Source organism: Xiphophorus maculatus, chromosome 10 (assembly GCF_002775205.1).
Source record: "Xiphophorus maculatus strain JP 163 A chromosome 10, X_maculatus-5.0-male, whole genome shotgun sequence".
In the NCBI taxonomy this organism is placed as follows: Eukaryota; Metazoa; Chordata; class Actinopteri; order Cyprinodontiformes; family Poeciliidae; genus Xiphophorus; species Xiphophorus maculatus.
The window spans coordinates 17,091,779-17,116,522 of NC_036452.1; the positions used below are offsets into that span (position 1 = coordinate 17,091,779).

Sequence of the window (24,744 nt, forward strand, 5' to 3'; positions counted from 1 at the left end):
CTGCAGGAACTTTTCAATCATCTTGAAACTGGGCTGGAAAATGAGATGGAGGCCTCTGCCAGGTCTTTGGCCAAATGCAACTAATGCAAAATGGGAAAACATTCTTTATTTTAACTATTCTTGTCAGATTTGCCTTCTGTTCCCTAAACACCAAGTCGTGACTAGATGATGATGACGGTATTGCGTTGGCATCCAACCGTGTGCTCCAGCATAGTGTACGGAGAAAACCTCCCTATTTTTTGCTGAGGCGGCAACAGTGATGATGAATAGTTGTATTAGCACAGAAGAACCAAGTGTCTTTGGGTATTTCTTTTTTCAGTTTGATGAAAATGTATCTCTTTCACACAGAGACTCCCGTTCTTTTTTTAAATTAGTTTATTTCAAACACTCAAAAGTAAAAGCAAGCAAGAAAGAAAGAACACGATTTTTAAAACAAATTATCACGCACAATTGACATGCAATTTTACATTATCTGTTCGAAACTCAACTTATAAACATTTAAATCTCCAAACACCAAATAAACTTAAATTATTTCCATATTACGTGACACTTAAATTCTCACATTCTCATCGTTAAATGTGCTTATAAATTTTTTTATATCACCAGTAGCATTTTTGGTCTTTGAAACACGTACAACATATTTCCCAATAATCTCCTTTTTCACAAAGCAAGGCGTTTCGGTCGAAGGTGCTTTAAAAGCACAAAATTACAAAGTTCTAAGGAAAACGCCATGCAGACAACAATTGAACAAACATTGCATTTTGATGAATGCCATCACCAAAATCAAATATGCTCATCAAATTGCTTCTTACTAATCATCTTAAGCACAAGGCTGAGAATATGAATCAGATCCAGTTGATTTTAGCTCAACAGATTAAGTCACTGATGAACAGACAGAGGTCTTGAAGTTGCATTGATGCAACTCTACCATTTTAAAATGCACCTTTGAGTCAAAAATACTATTGTGTATGCAGAAATGATTAATCTTGCATGTGCCTTTCATGGCTTGCTGTAAATTCCCTAGTTCAGACAAAAGTATGGCTCTGTAACGATAGGAGCTGCGAGGGACATGATGTGTCCTGCTGCAGAGACGGAGTGTGTCACATTGGTAATAGGACCACCTAGTGTGTCTCCATCTCCTGTGTGGCTGACTGTGTTCCCGTCAGCTGTGCTCTGATTCAGCACACAGTCTGTAACACAGAACACCTGCTCTGGGAAACACAAACAGCCACAATCTGCTTCACGGGAACGCGGGAAGGTGAGACTTCCTGCTTTCTGTCTGGCAGGGCTGAAGCGGTTCGGGGTGAAGACGTACACACGGGTTAAAATCCCATCCGCAATCAAGAGTCCCAGTTCTTTATCTTGGCATTTGTTTAATGGAATAAAATCATATTTGTGTAATGCTCAAGCTGCTTCAATTCTCAAAAAGCAAAACAAGTCTGAAATTCAGACTAAGAGGCAAAGAGACAAAACTTTAACTGCTACCACACTTAAGCTGCCATGAGGTTTTTTGTTTTTTTTTGCTGGCCTTTGATAAAATCTTCATTATGTTTAAAAAAATGAAACTTACAAAATTGGCATCTAAAATAAGGATGGCAACTGAGAAGTTACTTTGGTTTAATTTAAGTGCTGGGTCAAATCTCAATAACCAGTTTCAGCCAACAGATAAAACTTTGTTCGAAAAGAAATGGAGTTCATTACGTGAAACATGAACTAATTTAACAAGATTGTTGAATTTGATGTTATCCAGAATATGTTAGACATTAGAAGCTAATACATTTATTTAGTTACATATTTATTTATAAAAGCTGAAACACGGAGTTCCATCAAATTGTAAGTGAAACATTGATCAATATATTTGATGAGTAGTTCCTCTATGATTTTGATCTGGATTTTTGGCAAAATGTAACATGTGTTGCTTGTTTTATAATTGATAATCATCAATTATTATCAATTATAATTGATATATATATTGGTAAAGCACTCTGAGCTGGCTTGTTGCTGAAATGTCCTATTCAAGTAAACTTGACTTAATTTGGATGGCTAAATCAAGTTTGCAGGTCCTAGAATCTTGCTTAAAGTGAGAACAGGACTCGTATTATATTTTTGAGTTTTTTTAGTGATTCAGTGTTCAGTGTTTTATCGACTGCTATTTCCTTGTTTGATATTTTGGAAATAATTTGGGCACATTTTTGCAGTGAGTCAAACAGTGGTTTTTGGTTGTGGTTTATTCATGAGCAGTTCAAAGGTTTTTGTGAATCTTCAGAGTCCCAAATTAAACTTATTTGCAAAAAAAAACAACAATTGTATTTTATTGATTAAGAGTTATTTAGCCGGCCGGGTGGGTTCTTCGTGTACGGATCGCTCCGTGCTCGCTTTATTGATCAAAACGGCAATATTTTGCATAGCAATTTGAGCCGGTTTCTGCTCTCCGCCTGAGCGAACACGTGTAAAATGGAATGAGTGGGAAGCAACAGCTGAACACAGGGTAGAATAACCAATCAATGAAAGACAAATCGCTCAGGCTCCTGTCCATTAATTTTCCGACATGGATCGCTGTGAAACAATCCAGGAGCTGTTTGTTTCCTTTGTGGACGAGCTCAGAGCTCAGCCATTTGGTCTCTCTCTCTCTCTTGGGTAAACACTGTTGCTCTCGCAAAGACTCCCAATCTTCCCTTAGGCTCCTTGTAGAGGCTCCAACTCTGACCTTCTGATTAGGATGGGCCCTTAAAGAGAGTTATGATCTCATAACGCTTAACAGTAACAGCCTGAACACAAGACAGTTTGCAAACAGGTTGCGTGACCACAGGAGGTTTTCATACTGCAGGACTCCTGAACTTCTCACAATGTTTTCTTTTTGTACATGTGTTCCCCCCCCCCCCCCAATAAATCAATTTCCAAATGTGCATGGATGGATTAAATCATCTAAAATATGGATTTGTTTGATTTTAGATGATGCTGCTATTAAAAAAAGGCTTTCATTTAGAGGGTTGAGGAAAAACTGTTATCAAGAGCTACGAAGATTAAAATATACCCCAGAAATCTTAAATAAATCAATCAGTCAAGTTTGTTTGAATGTTTGAAACAATTTTTTATACATCACAATCATTTTAATAGAAGAAGTTCACAGTTTTGAATCTGTTGTGAGCAATTCACAACGCACTCAGGGTCAAAATTTTACACGACTCAAATATATGAATAGATCTCCGTTAATAAATGGCTAAATTGTCTCTTAACAAACACCTGCCCACATGGACCAGCCAAATGGTTTCAATCCATGCCAGGTCCGTCCTGCTCTCTGTCAGCGGTAACGGCGCGTTGCTGAAAGGGGATCGAATAATGAAGATGGACTACCTCCAAATCCTTCAGCCTCACCTCAGATCAGTAACTGGAAGATTTGTGCTTAAAGTCCTCATCCGTGCCAGGAATCACACGAAACATGCAACGAGACGTTTAACAAAGTATCAGTGGGAGTTCACTCCAAACCCGCTATTATTTTGTTTCTCGTGTGAATTAGTGAATGAGATTAAAATAATCATAATTCATACCCACGATGTAATTTTCTGATTGTGAGTGCATAGATTTCATTGCCATGGAATGCACTAACATGCGGCCCAATTGTTTTGTCTTCGTCTCTCTGTGTTTGTCGCTTTATCAGAGAGTGTGTGTGATAATGTTCTATATCCTCTCATTTATAGCTGACGGCTTAGGAGCAAAGAAACTAGTATTTACGGTTTGTTTTCATCCTATTTTTTTAGTATTTAATTGGCTGTTAGATCTTATCAGCTAAACCTGGTCCTGTTGTTTTTCTGCTGTCCACATGAACCGACATGCTAATGTTCCTCCTACAGATCAATTAAAAGAAAACCTATTTTTGAATTTTTTTTTTTTTTTTGTAGTCTCATCAAATGAATGTGTATTTTCATGTGGGTAAAATAAACATATAAAAGGAGTTAATCTGTAAAAAGAAATCTCTGGGCATGTTCAGCATGTCAGTCTAGCTGAAGTCTGGCGCGGAGACGGAAGAGGGGAGCCAACATATTTGCCAAAGAATTAAAGCAACCTGAAAAGTTTTCCTCTGACGCCACATCTGAAATTTGCTGAATCTATTTTGCATTTTTCCTGAAACTGTGACAAGGCTTTACTGCAAAAATGATCTGTAAACATAATATGATGAATGGTGGAATGCTTGACTGAGTTTTGGAGAGGAAATATAAAGGCTGGATGAACAAGAAAAAGATAGAAAATCTGTGTTTTTCTGTTGGCTTGATGGTACGTTTCCTACGCTGATTGAAAGTTTGAAGAAAGTGTTGTGACGCTAAGTGATGCGTTACAAAGTCGCCTTTTTGCAGCGCTAGCCTGCTAATGCTCAAAGTAGCTTAAAGTCTCAGAGCTGAGGCTGCATCAGTCAAGATGTTGGCGTCAAAATCAGAAGCTCTGAAACTTAACTGTTTGGTAGATGAAGTGAAAAGTTTACAAACCTGGATGATTTATTTTTCTTTTCATCATTTTACATTATTATTCATGCACATTTTTGCGCAAACGGCAGAATTGTTATTGCTGTTTAATAAAAAATATTTTCTAAAGTGCGAATCAATAAATTGTCGCTTAAATTATGTCCATGAATGAATATTTAGATGTGGGTTTTCACTTATTTTAATACATTGCAGTGAAAGGATTTAGAAGCTGTTGTTTGTTCTGGCTTGGTATATTATTGTTCAACCGCATACTGACAAATTAAAAATATTAACAAAAAATGGACAAAAAATTGCCACTAAGTAAAATGTTATTTCCTAGATGTTTGATACAACTGTAACATTTGTGTCCCATGTTTTAAATCTTGTGCTTAGATTTGTTAGCAGACTATTGAACACATTCTCACCTCCATGCTGTAAAACTCTATAAGGTTAAAATCATTAATATAACCTCAACATTTCTGAAGCAAAACATTGCAGCTTCTCCCAGAAATGTTCTCTGGCAATAATACTTAAACAAAAACACTCCCTTGCATCAACACACAACTGGACAAAGTTAGGAAACGTGCCAATAGTCAACTTTGGAAAACTTGATTCTAGTCCACATCATTGCACATTTCCGACACATTCTCTCCTACGTTCCAAATAAGGATATTGGAACAGCTAACATTTCATATATATATTTTTTATCCAAACATGTTTGCCTTCTAGATTTCTGATCCTGCAGAAAAAGAAAAAATCTCTTCAGTTAAGTTTGGGCTTTGTTTGTATTCTTCATTTGCTATCATGTAAAGAAGTTTCACAGAGGAAGAGGAAACAGAGAGGTGGGATAATCCCAGACAGCAAACCGACCAGAACCTGAGCTCTGTTTTTGTTCTTCTGCTCACTGAGCCGAGGCGAGTGTTTTCATATCGCCGTGGCTTCATGTTCCGCTCTGCTTCCTGATGATGTTCCCTTCACTCCAGATTCTTTTGGAAAACTTTTATTGCTCTTTCCAAGACGCCTTTAAAAAAAACACACAAAAAAAGATGAAAATCTGTGGCGTAATTTATTTTCCAACACAAATAGGTAGAATGAAAACATACACACCACAACACACATTTTAACAATATGGCCATAACAGGAATACTTCTTGCTATTATTAAAAATGTGTTCTCAGCTTACAAGAGAAGAGTTTGAGTCAGTACTGGAAGTTATTATTTTTTATTTTTTGTTTATCAAAAGGTGCTTGGAGGAAATTATAACGGACTCATGTTGTTTTAACAATAACTCAACAATGCAGTGTTACTAAGATTTGGTTTTAGCTAACAAGGGTTATATTGAGTAAATTCTGCTGGGCTGGAGAAAACTTTGAACAAAGGTCAGGTTAACCACATTTTTTCAGTCAGACGAGTCAGACATTGGCAGTTGCAATATTTGAGGCTTCGACTCAATATTTTGCCTTTTTTGTGACTAGAAATTTGCTAATATAAAAATCCAACCTTTAATTTAAACACATTTATTCAAGGAACTCATGTAGAAATAATAATAATTTAAAAAAATACTTCAGTAAATATTATGATCAAATTGTACAATGAATACATAAACGCTTTTAGTATGAACTGCATTAATAAAATGACCAAACTTAATCTTGCTTACATAGATTTATTTTTCTCCATTTTGCAGCTCTCACCTTGAAATGCTCGCTCTGAATTTTCAATTCCTAATCTTAATCTGAAGGCTAGAAATGCATAACAATGACATTTAGTAAAATGAATGAGCATCAGTTTACATGAGCCAGGCTTCCTCCCCCCAAGCTGTGGGGGTATAATGCATCTTTATGTCCGTTAATAAATTAATGCATCAGATGTCTGGAGACCACATTAAATCGTAATTGCTAAAGTCTAACAGAGTTGAGCCGTCACCAAGGGTTATCAGCAGACTAATGCCAGATGCATTGACTATGATTAGTAGAGATAAATGGCTGCCTCTGAGTGGATGGGAAGCATCTTTAATTGTGACTCTGTAAAACTCTGAAAATCAACTTGCATGGCGTGAAATGCAAAGAGAAAAAGCTGAAAAAGTCAGCAGGAAGGGACGAGTCAGACTTTAGACATTTACAGAAGATGTTTTAAATTGGTATGTGTGCAGAATCAGGAAAGCAGAAGTGGCTTTTCTCCTGCTTTTCGTGAACCGAAACATCCCGATTTGCAGAAGTATTGTCACTGGAGAGACCTTGTTCACAGCACACATATCTTAGGGTAACGGGTCACTTTTTAACTTCTGTGTGATCCCCTGGTCCAAAAGGTGAAGCACTGAATTTGCTGCTCCTTCTTTAATACCCTTATCTTTCATTAGAAGACCTGAATTGTGACCAAAAGTGCAAAACGACGTGTACAAGAGACTGAAGATACTCCTCCTTTAAATCGTCATGGGGTTGAGCTTGAAGAAGAGCCACTGCTTCACTGCATAGGTTAGGATGACTCCTGAACGACTTCCATCAAAGGTTTTCTGGGTATGTCACGCTGGAGCACACCAGAGGGTAAAGACTAAAACAGTTGAATATGTTGTATTAAAGACTTTCATTTTTTACCTTTTGTGCTAGGACAGATCAAGATCATGTCGGCAGACCTTCCATCTAGACAGTTTGTTTACACCAGTGTGGGCTGGCCTGAAATTGGCTCTGGTTTTGTTTACTCCCATAAAATATTGAATGTGGCATCTGTAGTTGTTATTGTAGTTGTGATTGCATGGCATAAAGTGTCCTGCGGTTGGCGCATGGACATCATTACGCTTAATTAAAGTGCAGATGTTTCAGTCTGTTTGCAAGCTTTGAGGCAAACTCAGCAGGTTCTGATCACTTTTTATCGTCGCAGAAAATACTACCGCAATTAAACACTGTCCAAACTAATTAGCTTTGAATTGACATTATTTGAAGTTTATGCTTCTGGTGTTTTATTTGTGTGCGTTTATCTATAAAAAGCTCCAAAGTGACAGCTAGTTGTCCACCGACGGAAAACCCAGAGAAAAGTGGATCTCCCTGAGCATTAAAGTGAATTTATGTCCTTTTAATTTAAGTCTGAGCTGTAAAACTATCAGCAAGTTGCCTTGTAATGAGCAGATCAACAGAAAGCTGTAATTAAATGCTGTCAGTCTTATTTAAACATGACAGTTTGCCCGGTTTCACCCGGCAGGAAATGGCTTATTAATCGTAATTGGTTGATTTATTTATTTATTTATTTATTTATATATTGAAAAATATTTTACGGAGTTGACCTTTATCTGAAGGTTATGCTTTACGAGCCATCTGCTCTCAGTTCAACAACAAGCTTCACTTAAAGTTCAGGCAGTTAATTAATGATTGTTTGTGATTCTTGATAGTTTAATTATTTGCTCGAGGAGATTTTCACACCAACCGGCGCGGCCACCCGACGCGATGCTTTCCGTGCCAATATGGCTTCCGTTGGATGATGAATAGACTGGGGGTGTGAGGGCGGGGCCGGTAAACCTGTCTCCAACATGGCCGAGCAGAACTCCTCTTTGCTGATTGCTCTTTTTTTCCCCTTCTACATTCGACAGCTGTTTTTCTTCCTCATTGGCTCCTTTTCCCCTGATATTTGCCCGGTTGGCCCAGTGAGGAACAGATGTGATTTCAATGTCATCACCCTCATTTAGTCCCTGACTAAATTTGTTTGCAGGAATTGCAGGTTAAACAGCACCCAGACAGACTGGTAATGGTCTTACACGTTGCGTCGCTGAACATTTGCGGGGCCGATTGGCCCACCAAGATGTGAGGAATGCTTTAATTAGAAAGGTGTTGGATCCAAATGCCACACATGCAACCATAGCTGTTTTGTCATAGGGAAAATATATATAATCATGATTATTTCGATCATAACTAATTGCAATTAGTTATGATTAGTTATCTTTGACTTTGGGAAAGAAATGCATCAATGAAAAAATGTAGAACAATATATGCTTTATTAATTTTGGATTATTTGATTAGGAGAGAGCACTTTAGTCAACATGCAGTGTAAATATGTAGGGATTAGCACAGTAGGTAAAAAACCTCACTACACAATCCACCGGACAGAACACGACACACATCGTTCTCTTCAATGAAGTCAGAAAACAAAAAGAGCATTTACATAAGAAATAATTCCCCAACAGCACCTCATGCCAGCGCCAAAGTTTATTGAAATGTTTTTTTTCCCCCCCCATTAAATAAATTTATTTTCAAAAAGCTCAAATTGCTCAATTATATGGTCAATAAAAACGCAGCTGCTGAGTGATGGTTGTCTGATCCGTGAAGTGCATCTCTAATAGACCCCACCTTCTTTCTAAACTGTTCTGTGTCTCACTATCTTGCCGTCTCGTCCGGTTTGTATTCGTGCACATGAGGAAGGCATCTTTGAACGTACATTCCTCACTGAGAAAGATGGCGCTGACAGCATCGTGCGGTGGGGATGGTTTTTCAGACTTGAGAAGCAGATGGGGAAAGCTTGATAAAGGACAATCCTTGAATAGGCTACAAAAGACATGAGGCTGGGACAGAACTTCATCTTATTGCCAAAGAACTACCATAAACATCACCAGAGATGAAATGTAATTGTGTAAATCAAAGCAAATTAATGGAATGGAATGGTCTAGTCAAAGCTCGAGTATAAGTACAATAGGAGTCTTGGGAAGGACTTTAAAACTAATGTTCAGACAGGCACTTCCTCAAGCCAAACTGAGCTTAAGCTACACAATATTGCCCAAAGTATCGGGTTTTTTCTAATTAAAGCATTCCTCACATCTTGGTTGGCCAATCAGCGCCGCAAAACTACTGAATTAAAGTTTCCCAACTTCTTCCATGACTGCAGGCACTGGGCATCAGAGTGTTGTGTTGGTCTGCATAGAATATCAATAAAGTACTTTGAAGTTAATTGATTGCAATGTGATAGAATTTGGAAAAACCGATGCAGTGTGAATACCTTTGTAAGGCACTGCAATTATGATGATCACATTCTTTAAAGAAACCATTCACGTCAATTATCCACTGTGGAAAAATGGTGGTTTTATGACAGTTTGCTGTGAAGTCACTTTCACTGTACTTGTCCTTCAGAGACACAAAAAAGCCTGGAAAAAATAAATAAATAAAATGAAGCCTAATTCTGGAACAAGGTGAAATGAAGTGACAACACCTTTGTCATGACTTAAACCTTAAGTGGTGGACTGGCAGAAAGCCTGAAACTCTCTCACCAACACAGATTTACTTCATATTGTGACGGTTTCACACATTAATCTTTACTGAATCTGACAATAGCAGTTTTTCAGACCCTGTTTTGTCTGCACCCTCTCCGCATAATTGCTTCATCTTAGAAGGGGGTTTATTCTGTACATGCTATGTTTGGAACATCGGCAAAAACTCTGCACATTGCGCATTTAGTATCGCATAATGCTTTAAGTCATTATTGGCCTTGAAGGCCTGTTAAATCTTGTGGCTCAGCTTTGACCAGCGTTCCTCGGCGGCGCAGACACCGCCGCCTGCCTTGTTCACAGCGGCCATGTGAAAGGAGCTAATAAAAATGTTTATTAAACAGTTCTCTGGGGCACGGGCACAATTCATCTCCTTCTGCTTCACCTGCCAAACAAATACACAACGCACGGGCACGCACACAAAGAAGTTAGCCCGGCTGTGATGCTGCAGCAGGCGAGCGTGCCCTCTCTCGCACGCGCTCATGTGATGAGTCATCTCTGCTGCATTTAAAGCAGATTTATCCAGTGAAGCTGCTGGGAACTCAGACTCCGCTAACACCCTCGGTAAATAACTCCCACTCACTGACGGGGAACACGGCAGATTTCATTCTGAAATACCAGCGAGTCAGCTGAGCAGATGGTCGACAGCTTTGTTGGTCAGTCCTTTGCTTAATGAGTTGTTTGGTCCACCGCTTGTCTGCTAATGTGGAGAAGTTACATTTATGGAGATTAAACGGCAGTTTCCCTGTTTATCTGCTACAACTTGGTCCATTCAACAGATGGAGTGAAGCCACGTCTATGTTTATGCGCTAGAACACACGACGGTGTTTATTAACGTCTTCCCACCTGACTGTGTTGCAGCTCATCTTACCTGAGCTTTTCCTGTTGTCATGTTTATTTAGTGCAAGCAAATGCCTCGTTTGCTAAAACATTTCATTTTCCTTTTCCAAAAAAGGAAAAAAAAAAATATTCACAATAGGATTAGTCCCGCAGAGATTTGCATGGTAATTAGTTGGTGCCGACAGCTCTGACTCGGTGAGGTTTAAACAGAGTTTCTGAAACTGGGAATCCTGTCATGCCTGATTGGAAATCTCTCCATCACGGTTCAACTTAGTGAAATTACGTGGTAGCAGTTTAAATTGCCTGTTCATTCACACACAACTGAATCACATGTTCAGGTTCAGAACAAGTTACAGTCCAATTTGGTCTTTTTTATGTTACAATACTCTCAAATTCAGTTGATCATAGAATAGAAATATCTTTTATTCTCCCACAGCGGGGGAGTTTCTGAGCAACAGCAGCAAAGTGACAGCCAATCAGAGCAATTAGAGTCACATAAAGATAGGATATAGAATATGTAAAACAGAATATAGAACAAAAAATATGGTACAGTAAGGGCAAAATTACAACATAAACACATTGTAGTCAAAAGGAATATGCAACCGAGTTGGGTAATTTAAAAATGTGCAGAAATGTTATTCAGAGTGAGTAAAGTTGTACAGGTACCAGCATGTATGTAAACACTTAGCATAAAATGAAGATCAGACAAACAATATGTGTTTAAGAAAAACTCAGAACATTGTATAATGGTGTTGTTTGGATGACTTGTACGACGTTGCTTGTATTAGAACGTTTGACTCTCGTTTATGTCTTCCAAAAAAAGATGCTCTCTGTTTTTTTTGTTTTGTTGGGTAAACGCTCACCCAACAAGGCAGCATCTTCCTTCGCCATGGAAGCCTGACTATGAAGAGAAGCTGAAGCGATGAGACAGTGATTTATTCTGTGCTGACAAAGACCCTCGGTTTCAGGCCCACCTGGTTCCCGAACTTCTGTTCGAGTCAGCGGATTGCAGCAGGAAACGGTGATTGTGACATTAAACAGCTGACCTATCACAGACAGCCTGCCTGTCGAGGCCTGTAGGCTACATATGGGCTTTGTTTGCACTCAGTTTAGCAGCTTTCCAACATCTGCTGTCCTCCCCAATAGAATATATGATTTTTTTTAAAATATATTTTGTTGAGGCAATAAGTCATTTTCTGTTGGACTTTTCTATATTTCAGAAGATCTTTCTGTTTTCCAGTGAACACCTGTAGGGGCCGTAGTCTATGGTTGACAGTGAACCATTGGTGTTATTGTTGTGGTATATATTAAAACTCTGGAAACTACCCTCAATATATTCTGTTTGAACAATCTCTTTAGCAAGGTAATGTTTACATAACCCTTTGGGTATTTTTACATTGAATGTGTCTAGTCCACTTAAAGCAAAGTTTGGAATGTCAAAAGTATCACTTATCAACTGATTCTGGAAGAAATAAATGAACTCTAGGTGTGAAAACACTTTAAATCTCTCCTGGTTTTTATTTTTATTTTTTTATTCTGTGTAATTTGTCTGCAAACTGTAGCCTGAGCTACGAGGTTCCTTCCCACAAATAACCCCAGGCAGCTTCTGGCACAGTTGAGCATTTATTAACAAATTGCTTGGCACACACAAGTTTGGTAAAGCTACGGATTGTGCGTAAAGTCCACACTTCCAAGGCTCTCCTGGTCTCTGCCTCTGGGCCTCATCATATCTCTGTACGGTAATTAAAGACACATAGACCAACTCTAAACACACACCGTTTCTTAATCGGCTTCACCTGCCACTGCACCCTGATGCCCTGCATCACCTCTTCTCTACAGCTGTGTACAGCCACATCCCACCTCCAGACAAAGGCGACATTCAGATTCTGTCTTCTGCGAAGTCAGCAGAGATCACAGCTCACTGCTTCAGAAAGTGAAAGGAAACAGTGAAATCAGAACAAAAGAGCACTAATCTGTTTGGCAATCTGAAACAGGAGTAAAACACTGTTTGTTTTGACTCTTTCTAGCAGTTTGAACCCGATTTTTAAACTAATTCTCCTGCTGAAGACTTTCTCAGCCCAGCTGAGGGAGAGAAGGAAAACAATCTATCAAACTATAACTGATGATCCTTCCACATCTTCTCTGTAACTTTAGTGAAGTCACTCAAAACTCTACGCGATTGTGTAATAACTAAATTTTAATTGGATTTCACAAATATAGGCTTCCTTCCCTCACAATTAATCTGGTACAACCCAGGGTTTTCTAGCCGCCATTAATAACTCCCAATTGTTTTACGGCAGCTAAAACTCTAAATGAAAATGGAAATTATTTTAAACTCAGGAAAAATGTTTGCTGAGTCTAACATTACCAGAAGTGAAACATATTACTCCCGCAGGATCTATGCAAAAATTTCACAAAAGCCGCAGTAGAACGTCTCCGGTTACGCTCAAGATTAAAAACACAATTTTAAAGATGGCTGTTTTTCTTTAAAAACCACATGATCGGGGAAGCATTAGGAACTAGTGTCCTTTCCTATAAATGGACATTCCTAACCATTTATCAGGAAGTGGCCCAAAGTTATCCCACCATAGCAGAAAGAAACACTGTAAAAACACATTAAAGATGCTCATGTGGGATTTGCTTGAATGATGAAGACAATATGAACTTGTCATATTATCAGAGTCAGTTCATTAGTCATGTTATGGCTGATTAAATATCGATTGGTTTGATTATTTCATTAACACTTTGCGGTGTTCCTCAGTTACATGCTTTGTCTGCTTATTAATTAGCTGCTCAGTGATTGTATTATTTTCTGTCAAAACGCTCATCGAGTGTTTAAATGCAAACCAGGAGGACAAAAATCTAAAAGGTTTGAGTGTGCTTTTTTTTCCAATCAGCACTGTGTGCATGTCTGTCTATGAAACTGCTAACGTCCATCATAAACTTATTATTCAATTAAACATTTATTATTATTATTATTATTATTATTATTATTATTATTATTATTATTATTATTATTATTATTATTATTGTTATTATTATTATTTTATGTTTTATTATTATGCTTGTGCCACAGTGTAGAAAGTTGGCGGTACCATCTGACATGTGTTTTCAAAAAGTCTAATCAGAAATTGTGCGTTTCTCAGCTCTTTTTTTTCTTCTTCTTGGAGCGTGGAAAGAAAATCGAAGGTGTACTGATGACTGGGTTTAAAGTAAAATACAGTATTTTGGGGCCACAGGTCCATTATTACGCTGAACTCTGACAACCTTTTCAGATGCCAATTTTAAACCTGTATTTTAAAGTTGTTGTTGAATGTGAGTTGTGACTCTTCAGGTTCTGTGTCACTTTCAGATGAAGAAGAAAAGAAGAAGAAAAAAGGTGAAAGAGATTAACAGTTTGGCTCCCTGAAAATGCAGCGGGTTACACTTATCTATACATTCTCTGATCTCTGCAGAAGAAACATAAAATGCTCTGAAATATTTTTCCCATTCTTAAGTACTTCCAACCATTACATGTCAATGACATATAATCTGAGTAAATACAAATGATGTAAATTCAGTTAATTCCATCATGTAGAATTGAAAAAAGCATGGCTACACAGATTTTGGTCCTATTTGTGGTTGGACTTGTGAAAACGCTGATCATGCCCATTCCCTGACATCAGACAAATCATATGTAATTGTTTAACACATCTTTAATTAGCCAGTATAATATATGTATGAGTTGGCCGTCTAGGTTATGATCTCATCACTTCATGGCCTTGCTGCTCAACATGTCACGGTGTATTGCTATCCCCTAAAATACAAGAACTTGGCATTGTACAAGTCTTGCTCTGCGTGAGCCTCAGATATACAACATATATGACACCATGAAGACACCAAGGTACTAGAGATGCAGAAAAAAATCTGACCAAGTGACTGTCCACCAACAAGTGCCAGGAAGGGGAGCCAACTAATTGGTCACCTGTTATGTGTCGACCTTCGTATCGGCTAGAGCACTATGTGACCAACAAGATCAAGACATTAACGCACCTGCAAAACTTATATGGATCAAAATTCTACACATGTACAAGTAATGATGATGTTTTGTTTCTTTTTTTGGCAACAATTTTTGAGGTCCTTGAAGTGTGACACGACTAGTGGTCCTGAGCTTCTGTACATTCGTAAACTGGCTGTCATTCACTCTGGTGGAATGTCAGAGATTTTGGCCTCTTGAATAACAGTGTGATGTTGTCATTGATTTGCAGCCATCCATGATGAACAAAGGTGCATAAGGATGGCTAGCAGGGTGTTGATTAGCATAGTTCTCCATCCAAGAGAAAGTAAAAAAAATATAATAATCTCTTAGTTTTGCAAACATATTGCCTTGGCAGGCATTACAAGTATATTCTTTCCTTTAAAAATATATATTGTTCTCCAAGTTGTTAATCTAATGATAATTTTGTCACATTTTGAAACCATAATGATCCTTTAGCCAAACATCCTACAAAACACAGAAAACAAATGGAGAAAAGAGACCCGTACTAGGCTTTGCACCATCTGACTGGAAATTCAAGGACTTCTAAGCAGGCTTTGAGTTATAGGATCTAACCATCAATAGAAACTTAATCTAAGCCAATATCCCTTGTGTTTGACTTAAATGAGAAAACAATGAGTGCATAGTTAACCAGGTTTGGTCACTGGCTGAGGAGTAGGAGAAAAGGTGCAAAAACATTTAAAATGTAGTCCTGCCAAGTCATCACTCCTGGCTGTAGTTTTAGCTAAATCATGTCTTATAACTGATGAAAGTATTCTACTAATGACCGGGGTTGGAAACCACAGCATTAATGCATAGTGTACACATACCAAAGATTGAGCTGCAAGCACTTTGTCTCCCTCTAGTGGTTTTGTGATGTAAACGACCTGTGGCTCAGATCTTCATTGGGCTCAATTTGGAATACGTGAATAATGGATTTGATTACAATGATCCCCGATGTCACAAAAATGTTTAGCATACCTATATGTATACCAGTCATATGTGCTGTATTTACACAAAGGAAATTTGGATAGTCTTTCTAAGTGAACTAGGAGCTGAACCTGAACGCGAGGCGTCCTTTTCAGGGTTCCAATACCTGAGCTATTGCGCTCACCTGGAGACTATAAGTTATTGTTGGAGTCCAAGGTGGCCTGGGACAGAAATAGACGGATTGTAGTTTGAGAAATCATTTAAAGTAAAATGAGTGATGGGAAGCTAAAATGAATAGATGGAGGAAGAGGCTAGCGGCGGCAGCAGGGAGTCATGCAGGAGCAGCACATGAAACCCAGAGTGCATCTGACGATTTTGCAACTTAAAAAGACCACCTACGTCATTCGGGTACTTTTGGTATATTTTGCAAATTGTGAGAAAGTTCACATGTGAAGCAGAAAAAAGGCTCACCGACTGTCCTTAACTAGCTTGCAAGCTCTTGACACAAGGCATAATCTCATGTATTTAGCTTTTTATCGATAACTAATGTATTGGTTTAAAATATGCAGTTATAGATCAAAGTAAAAATTGAGTTCCTGATTTTCCTGGCTGTTGTGAGAGCAGTTTGATACTAAGAACTCATTTCCCCACTGTGTAAGGATGAGGCATCAGCATTCAAAGTGATTGGAGAATATTTTTTTTTCCTCCTTGTCTCTGATGGAGGACTCTGCCAGGAGTGATGAATTTCCCAGCAGAGGCCTCTTAAATCTGTCTCAATCTCTCCCCCTCCACACTTCCTCCCCACCCCCACAAACGCCGTGTTCTGTCCTGGGTGAGCACTTCAGCTGACCGGCTGATTGATGGGTGTAATGGTCTGTCCGTGGACACGGCATCCCTCCATCCCAACCCGGCCATTCCGACCTGGTTAGAGAACTGGCTGCTCACCTGCCTGTTTGAGTCATCAGTCTGAAATTTGAGGAGAGATGAGAAATGACGGGCAGAAGTGCAAACTGGTGGCGAAAGGAAGTAGAAAATGTGTAAATGCGATGTTACCAAATTTGGTGACTATTTGCTACTTAACAAAAACCCACAACTCTTAATTTGGAGAATGTTCGTCTTTGAATTGTGTAATTGCAGGTGGTATTTAGGTCAAACTTTCTATCTCATATCTGTTTTGTTCCTAATGTATTCCGCCAATTCTTAAAGCTACTTTATCACTGAGGATGCAAAGCCATTAAGCGATTCAGTCATTAAAAACAGTTTTGCTTTGACTTTAATTACATTCAGATAAGATTTACTGCTGCCTTATTCACAGCAGATTACTGAATACAACAGAAGATGAGTGTTAAATAATGTAAGGGCGGCACTGATCTGTCTTCCCATAGACTGCTGAGCCAGAAAAAAACAAAAAAAAAAACAATTGTTTACTGGTCTATCCATGTCCCAGCCCAAATCCATGGTCAGAGATGTGGATAATAAACTTAAAACAACGAGATCTTGGTTAGAAGCAGCAAAAACTTGGGATGGTCTCACCATCGCTCAACAAAGAATAGATTTAGAAACCAACATTTAAGAATTTAGATTTTAAAATGTTGATCTACTAATGCACTTGTTGGTCCAGGTTCAAAATACAATTCTGAGTTGCTTGTCAATTATGCATGCTCCTGGACTCTGGAGCAAACTCCCCAAAACCATAAGATGTTCAGAAGATTGTTGGGTCCTTTAAGTCAGGACTAAAAAAATACTTTTGATTGCTGCAGCCAGCTTGCTGATCAAACAGAATTTGACGATTGTTTACTCAAGTAGCCAAGTGGTTCAATCGGCTGTTAAAGGAAAGTACGTCTTAAAGCAGTACCGTCTGAGGGATTGGAGATCATAGCTGTCCTTCTTCGGCTTCCTCCAGGTTTCCTGAGTGATTTCGTTATAATCTGAACTGAAGGGGGAGAAAAATGCAAGGATTTTCCCATTCTTTCCTGAGGAACATTATTTCGATTCAGCTCAATGATTTTCTTCCATGGTGCATCAGATACTCTATTCTACTGTAAGAACAAGACTTGGGAATCCAATCAGCTTCAGTCAGACATTCAAAACCTTTTCTGTGTGTGTTTTTGCCGCAGAGATTAAATGTGTTGATTGACGCATTTAGTCTGAGGGAAATGAGCCAAATTTTATGCTGTCTTTAATTAAAGGTGCCGCTCAGGATTCGTAACATCAACTTCATTTGTAGGTACAGTGTATCAGAGGTGAGAAGCGCAGATGCATGGCGGTCCGCGTGACTGATCTGACTGGAGAGAAACAAGTTCTGAATCTTTTTGACCCAGAGTTCATGAAGTTTCGGGAGCTGCTGCCTGGTGAAATGGGTTTCGTCCTGATAAATGAGATGCAGCGCCGCTCGCGCTGTGCGTCATGCTGCTGCCGTTTAATTGTTTGTCTCCGCACCTGCTCAGGCTTCGGCTTTATTTTTTCCATTAACACTGGAACACAAACACAAAAGCATTCATAAAGTGCACCTCCGGAGTATCCGAGTGTTCGTTAGCGAGACGTCGCCCTCCGCGTCTCTTCCTCGCTGCTTATTTTAATCCCTTCCCCATCTTATTTCAGCTTTCTAGTTCTGGCAGGCAACAAACAGATCGATCGAGAGCCGCGGGTTTGACTTTAAAAAGTAACAATGTTTTGAACTGGAATGAAAATGACTGGGAATTTTATTTTATTTTTTATTTTTTTGAAAGTGCCGGTCTTGCTTTGTTTTTATTGATCCTTTTTTTATCTTTCTTTTTCATCCAGTGGTTAATTTTGGATGTGTGGGGAAGCACCCGCTTCGGATGTTATCATCCCATAGAATGGCGATTATCAGTGGTTATCAGCCCCATTGAATGGCCTCAGTTGGTCCCTGCTCTACCTGCTAGCAGGCTGTTATCAACCGTTATCAACCATTCTATCGGTGATAACAGCCGCTTGTCGCTAATAGAACCTTTTTTTAACCTTTTTTTAAAAACCTTTATTTATAATTTATCTGCGAATTTGAACAGGATATTAAGAATTTACTAAAAATACAAAAGCCAAACGTATCCGTCATAAGATTTTAATTAGGTATTGTAATAAACGTTACAGTATTTAAAAACAACTCACTAAAATCTAAAACCGGAGGGTTTTTTTTTCTGTTTTGTTTATTTTTGTTCGCTTTTTTAAAGACTTATATTCCCAATATGCCTTTTATTTCTTTGGATTTTTTCCAATAATTCACTCAAAATAAATGCCAAAATTTAACATACTTGGTTAATTTTATTGGATCTTTACAAGACGTGTTCTCTCAATACATGCCGTGTTTTTATCTTCCGGTCGTGCAATTATATATATATATATATATATATATATATATATATATATATATATATATAAGCATACAATGAAATTAAAAGGTATATTCTAGAGTTATGTAGTTGTCCAACCTCATAGCCTTCCACTAGGTGGCTGTATGTACATCCGAAGTTGCTTGCAATCCATTAATAATGATAAGAAGAAGTTAGGGTTGGCCCTAATCTTATTTTTAATTTAAAAAATTAAAAATAAAAATACGGATGGATTTGCTCATATGATTATATGAAAATCTGTGTTTGTACCATATGAAAATGTTTAATATTTGTATTAGTAGTAATAATAATAAATTACGGATTGCACCCGACAAAACATTAGAGAAGAAGAAGAAGAAGAAGCTTACGTCATTCGACGCGACACTTTCCACGGTCGGAGCTGGTGAGTAGCCCCTGAATCTGTCAAATAAAAATGTAGTAAAAAACCTCAAAAGACCGAAAGTCTACATTTATAAATCTGCTGATGGTAGTTCTATGAGTTAATGTTAGCGAGTATGTGGCACAGCATGTGTTTGTACAGATTTAGACACGTTTTTAACCCTATTTGGTAGAAAAAAAAAGCTAGCTAAAGTAGCCTCTTAAAAGCCAGTCACATTCAAATGTAGCTGTCCTTCATACCTTTAATAACAATGTGCTAAAATTTTGTTTCATATATCTTAAAAAACCGTATACTTTTCAGTATACTAGTTTATATCAGTATATTGATTTAATGTTAGGATTCTATCATACAGTTCATTACATTTCATCGTTTCCCACAGTGTATTATAAGCCCTGAGGCCATCATTCTTTATTTGTTGCCCCACCAGGCTAAGCATTGTTTATTTATTTAAGTCTTTGTAAAACGTTTGCATTTTCTATGACTTTATAGTTATTGTTCAAGTATTAATCTTCCAATCTTTCAATAACACATAATTCTCAAAATGTAATTTCAAATTTCCCGTCAACTTTTAACATTTTTTATCTCAAAAACATGACCAGCTACAGGATGACTGACTGTCATAAAACTGAACCACCGGGCTTACCATGTTTTCTGGGGGATACCCTGCAAGCACAATGCATGCTAATATTTATTTATCACATACCAGAAAAAACAGCTACCTTCTGTTTATTCATATTCATGGTTGTATTTTCTGTCTTTCTTTTAGGTTCAATGTCAAGAAGAGGTATGTGTAGCATCTCTTAAACATTGAGCTATACAGCAAGATCTAAGAAAATATGTGTTTGTCCTGAATATTATTTTTTTATATGCTCTGCTTTTTTTCATTTCATGATAAGAGAGAACACATATCTCGGAGGAAGCGAAGGTCTTCCTCCAGAAAGACTATAAAGAAGGGATGACCAGGGTGGGATCTCCACTGGTTGGAGCGGCATCCCAGGCCACTGGCTTGCCACCGTTTGTCATTGATGTATGTTTACCAAAGTTCTTTCTAGCCATTCAATTTCAGAATTCAGAAGGCAAGATGCAATTTCATATAAAAATAAATTCAAACTTCCTGTTTTGTAACAAGACTTTTGTGTTTTTTAGAACTGGATTGGAAACTATAGAAGAAAAAAGCCATCTTCTTCTCAACCTAAAAACAAGAAGTTATACACCAAGGACCTGTCTGGTTACAACCTGTTCTGCAGGGATCAGTTAAAGAACAAGGGTGAGAGAGGATTTACTGTAGCTGTTATGTTGACAAGCATTGTTGTGTGTATAGCTAGCCTGATCATTGCAATTCTCACTTACAGCACAGCCTTTGCTTTCTCCCCTTGACTCGGATTATCTCCTGCAGACGTTTCATTGTGCCAATCAGTAAACAGAAGGAGAAGTTGTTAAGACTGCCAATTTTCTGTGCTGTTTTAGAATTGCAGTCCACCTGTAGTTGTAGCAAAGTAAAGGAAGCCATTCAGTCTTTGTTGGCCTTCCAAATATGGAATTAACATGGACAGCTGCCTCGATGAGCTCAGGGCTTCTGTCTTTGTAGTGACAGATTTTATGTATTTATTTATTTTATTTTATTTATTTATTTATTTGCAGCAAATGCAATTTCAAGTAGAATTTTTGGCATTGAACTGGCACATGACATACGTCACAGACAAACATTAGCGATTGGGTAAAATTTAACACCTCTAGAGAGGTGTTAAATGAGTGTTAATTGAGCAATAGTGTCTCAATAGCCATAGCCCAGACCCTCTGGATGCTTCAATGTGTAGTACAATGGGTCATTTTTTTACCAGGCTATTCATAAACTTAATTTTTGGAAAAAGTATCTTGCCTTAGTTATTTTGTAGTTGTGTAATACTTGCATTGTTCTGTTCGATTTACTTTCTAGAACAGTGGTTTCCAAAGTTGATTCTCAAGGGCTGGAACCTTCATGCCCTTGAGCCATGATTGAATCTAGGTTAACACACCTGGATTCAATCATGGCTCATTAGAAGGCCAAAGAAGAAAATTGACATGTTGAGGAGGTTACAACCACCAGACAGAGAAGTAAAACAAGCGGTCCTTATTGGAAGGACTTCATTCAGTATCCCTTTCCATGTAATAGGGGGTTTTTTTTGGACTTGTTTTAATCATACAATTCCATTTGAAATTGTATATATGGTTTTTATATCAGATTTATATTAGAAATAAATCTCTTTCCCTGTGACAATTCTATTCAGTGTATCCCAACAGATACCTGCTTAGTTATTTGCAATTATGGTCTATGATGGAATAGTTACCGTAAAAACTTTGCAGAAGCAGATGCCAACTTACAACGAGAAATGAAACAAATATACCCTGAAGTATGGGAAATTGTCCTTTCGTTCATTAAAATTAATAAAGTACAATGTTGTGTTGATTAATATTAGCCTTAAGAAAACCTTTAATCGTTCACACTTCACAATGTGTACTTGAGAAATACTGTTTAAGCCATGTCCTGGATACTTGTACTTCAAGTTTTGATATTGCATTTTATTGTACTCATATTGAAAATATGTTGGAAAAACAATTTCAATAATTATATTTTATTCTTTGTATCAGACCCCGGGAGGAAAATTAGGACACCAACTGTGGAAGACATTTTGAATGCAATGTGTGCAAATGGTAAGTTTGTTGCATGTCTATCCTGAAAGTCCTCCATTACAATGTTGTTATGTATGTTATGTGGGTATATTACAAAGCGCACTACACCCTCGGTAACACAATATGTCTGGTCTTCCTTAGGAAAATATGTATTCCGGATGATTTATAGGTTTTCAGATACAAAAAGTGTGGGGAGTCCAGCTTTGTCTTTAGGTTACTCTGACGTACAACCAGATATGTTTAAGAAATTATAAATATTCCATACTTAGATAAATCACATACGCTTTGGGGTACGTGTATTGGGTGATCTCATTAGTGAGGATGTAACACCTTTCAAAATGTTCTATATGGCTATTATGTATAGTTGGATTATAGCTGTACTGTCATGTCAATGTCTGCAAGATTCATCTCGGCATTGATATTGTGGTTGTACAAAAATGTATGTGTAATATAGTGCATGTGATGCGTTTCTCATGCTAAGACTGTTGAACAAATGTAGTTGTGACAATTAGCAAGTTGGCAAGTCTCACAACAGCTGATGTTCCCTCTGAACAATAGTCACATTCACAAATGCGGAATACAGAAATATTTTATTGTGAGCTGTTAAAAGTAATAGTTGCAGCTGGTGTCACAGCTGACATAAATCCGAATACTTTGCAGCACTATGTTTGGTTATGTTTTATTGCTTATTCAAACCACTTGAGGTGGAGACCATCAGTCACACAACAAAACACAGAAAACTCTCATTCCCTATGTACATCAACCACATTTCCAGCTTTAATTACACATGCAAACATTAAAGAAATTATTAAATTAGATGTACCACAAAATACAGTAGTACAGAACTAAAGCATAGATGCTTGTCTTGCATCACTTGTTTAACTTTAAGGAAGTAGAAGACATCTCAAATTACGGAACTAATGAATGAGCAGGCAATAATTTGTTTTCAACATAAAAAAAAAATTGCAGAAATAATTACATACAAATCACACTAACCAATAGCTTAAAGTGGGGGTTCCCAAAATTGTTCCTCAATGGCCAGCACCTTGCATTTCTTAGTTCTGTTCCTGGTTTAATGCAAGGCCTATGAATAGGTTGACATGATGAAAAGTTTGTAACTTCCACCGGTGAGAGAACTAAAACATGCAGGATGCCCATCCTCAGGGCCCTAATTTTGATGACAATGAATAAAAATAAAAAGTATTAATAATAAAACTGTTTCAATATGTTTAAATATGCTGTTTACACAGAACTGATAGTAACGCTTGAGTTCAACATATTCCCGTATAAAGTATAATATGTTAAACGTTACTTGAAGGTATGACCTACCTTGAGATCACATTGCAACTAAACTGTTAATTCTTCTTTAGATGAGCGGAGCGTAACAGAGCCTATGGGTTTGACGGAAGTGCTGTCAAGAGAACCGACTACAGATGGTATGCATTTAAATAAATTAAGGCATTATGCTTCTTTTATGTTTTTTAAACTACATTTGTCAATAAATGACTTATTTTTCTTTATTTAGATACTACGGATGTTTGCAACATCTGTTGAACAGACGTTCATCACTGAACATCTGTTCAGTGATGAGAAAAAAAATGCCAAGAAGAAGTGGCGTGAGTGGCGACGTTGCAACACATGTGAGCAGTGGTCACACCTGGCATGTGGATTCAAGAAAAACTGAAAAATTGTCTGCACTGGGACTGCAAAAAAGACACTTCTAATTTGGTCACAGTTGTGACATCTGACATCTGTCAATGTTAGCATTTCCTGTAGTTTTTTCTTAAACAATTGATAAATGTACAATGCATCAATAAAAGCTTTTGTATTGAAAAGATATTCTGTCAAATGTGAGTTCTTTAAATAGTAACAAACATTTGGGTATCAAACGAACACATCAGTGAGCATGTTAGCTGAACTCATTACTATTACACTTGAAAAATGTCCACATGGTAGCACAGATAATACCCTTTAGCAAAAGAATGAGTAAGATCTTTCCTTTTAAATAAACAAATTGACCAGGTTAGAAGACGACACGTTCAGGTAAAGGCACTTTCTCCCTTCGCGAAATCGTTAGGACAGGCATGTTGATAGGACACAGCTGGAGAAGATCCCAGTGTGGGATGCAGTAGTTCCACAACGTCACGTTACTATTGGTTATCAATGGGTGACACGCCACGTGACCAGTTACACACTTTTTGCCGCTTAATGAAAACTATTAATACGATTTGACATTAGGATTTCATTCTGTCTGATAATTTCAATTTATGACTGGAAAATGTGATTTACTTACTTTAACAGAATTTACTACCCACTCAGACTGGTGAGTTCAATCATGACATCGCCCCGTGTGTCAATGCACCCGCGATGGGGCGCATTCCATTTCAAATATTGAACGTGTGCCGCAACAATAAGACCCTGTGAGTTGTAAGTGCGAGGCTGTTATAAAGTAATGTATATGGTCATTGAGAGTATAATTGTAGTGTGTAGTGTTTTAAACTATGATCAGGGCTTCACGTTTTTCTCATATTTAGTTTAGCTGCACTATTACAGATAGTATGTGTTAACAAGGAGAAGCTGTATGGGAGAGTGATGCAAAAGAAGCCTTTTCAGCAATTCCGCCTCAAACAGAGCCGCTTGAGGTCTGCAAAAGCACATTTGGACGAGCCAGCTTCATTTTGGAATAAGGTCCTGTGGACTGAAGAAACAAAGATTGAGTTGTTTGGTCATAAAAAAGGCATTATGCATGGCGGGGGGGGGAAACAGCATTCCAAGAAAAACACTTGCTACCCACTGTAAAATTTGGTGGAGGTTCCATCATGCTTTGGGGCTGTGTGGCCAATG

At 37.9% G+C, this 24,744-nt stretch overlaps 2 protein-coding genes across 4 annotated transcripts in view; both read left to right on the plus strand.

The window, feature by feature from the left end:
• Positions 1-24,744, plus strand: part of LOC102230826 (glutamate receptor ionotropic, delta-1-like) — a 470,639-nt gene that overhangs the window by 283,903 nt on the left and 161,992 nt on the right. The window lies entirely within an intron of this gene.
• Positions 18,875-23,737, plus strand: LOC111609845. 2 transcript variants are annotated; one of them, XM_023340571.1, is made up of 6 exons: positions 18,875-20,014; positions 20,127-20,257; positions 20,377-20,497; positions 21,859-21,921; positions 23,271-23,336; positions 23,426-23,737. In XM_023340571.1, exons 1-6 carry the CDS (start codon positions 19,822-19,824, stop codon positions 23,452-23,454), a joined length of 603 nt encoding a protein of 200 aa, XP_023196339.1. In that variant the 5' UTR covers positions 18,875-19,821; the 3' UTR covers positions 23,455-23,737. The 2 variants fall into 2 exon arrangements, with proteins under 2 accessions (XP_023196339.1, XP_023196340.1); XM_023340572.1 differs by lacking the exon at positions 18,875-20,014 and having other exon boundaries at positions 20,025-20,257.

Excerpts from the sequence above, each read along its gene's own strand:
- LOC111609845 (XM_023340571.1), top strand. The coding sequence starts at position 19,822 with ATGACCAGCTACAGGATGACTGACTGTCATAAAACTGAACCACCGGGC. Across the intron at positions 21,922-23,270 it reads GAATGCAATGTGTGCAAATG|ATGAGCGGAGCGTAACAGAG; the intron begins GTAAGTTTGTTG and ends ATTCTTCTTTAG. Across the intron at positions 23,337-23,425 it reads AAGAGAACCGACTACAGATG|ATACTACGGATGTTTGCAAC; the intron begins GTATGCATTTAA and ends TTCTTTATTTAG.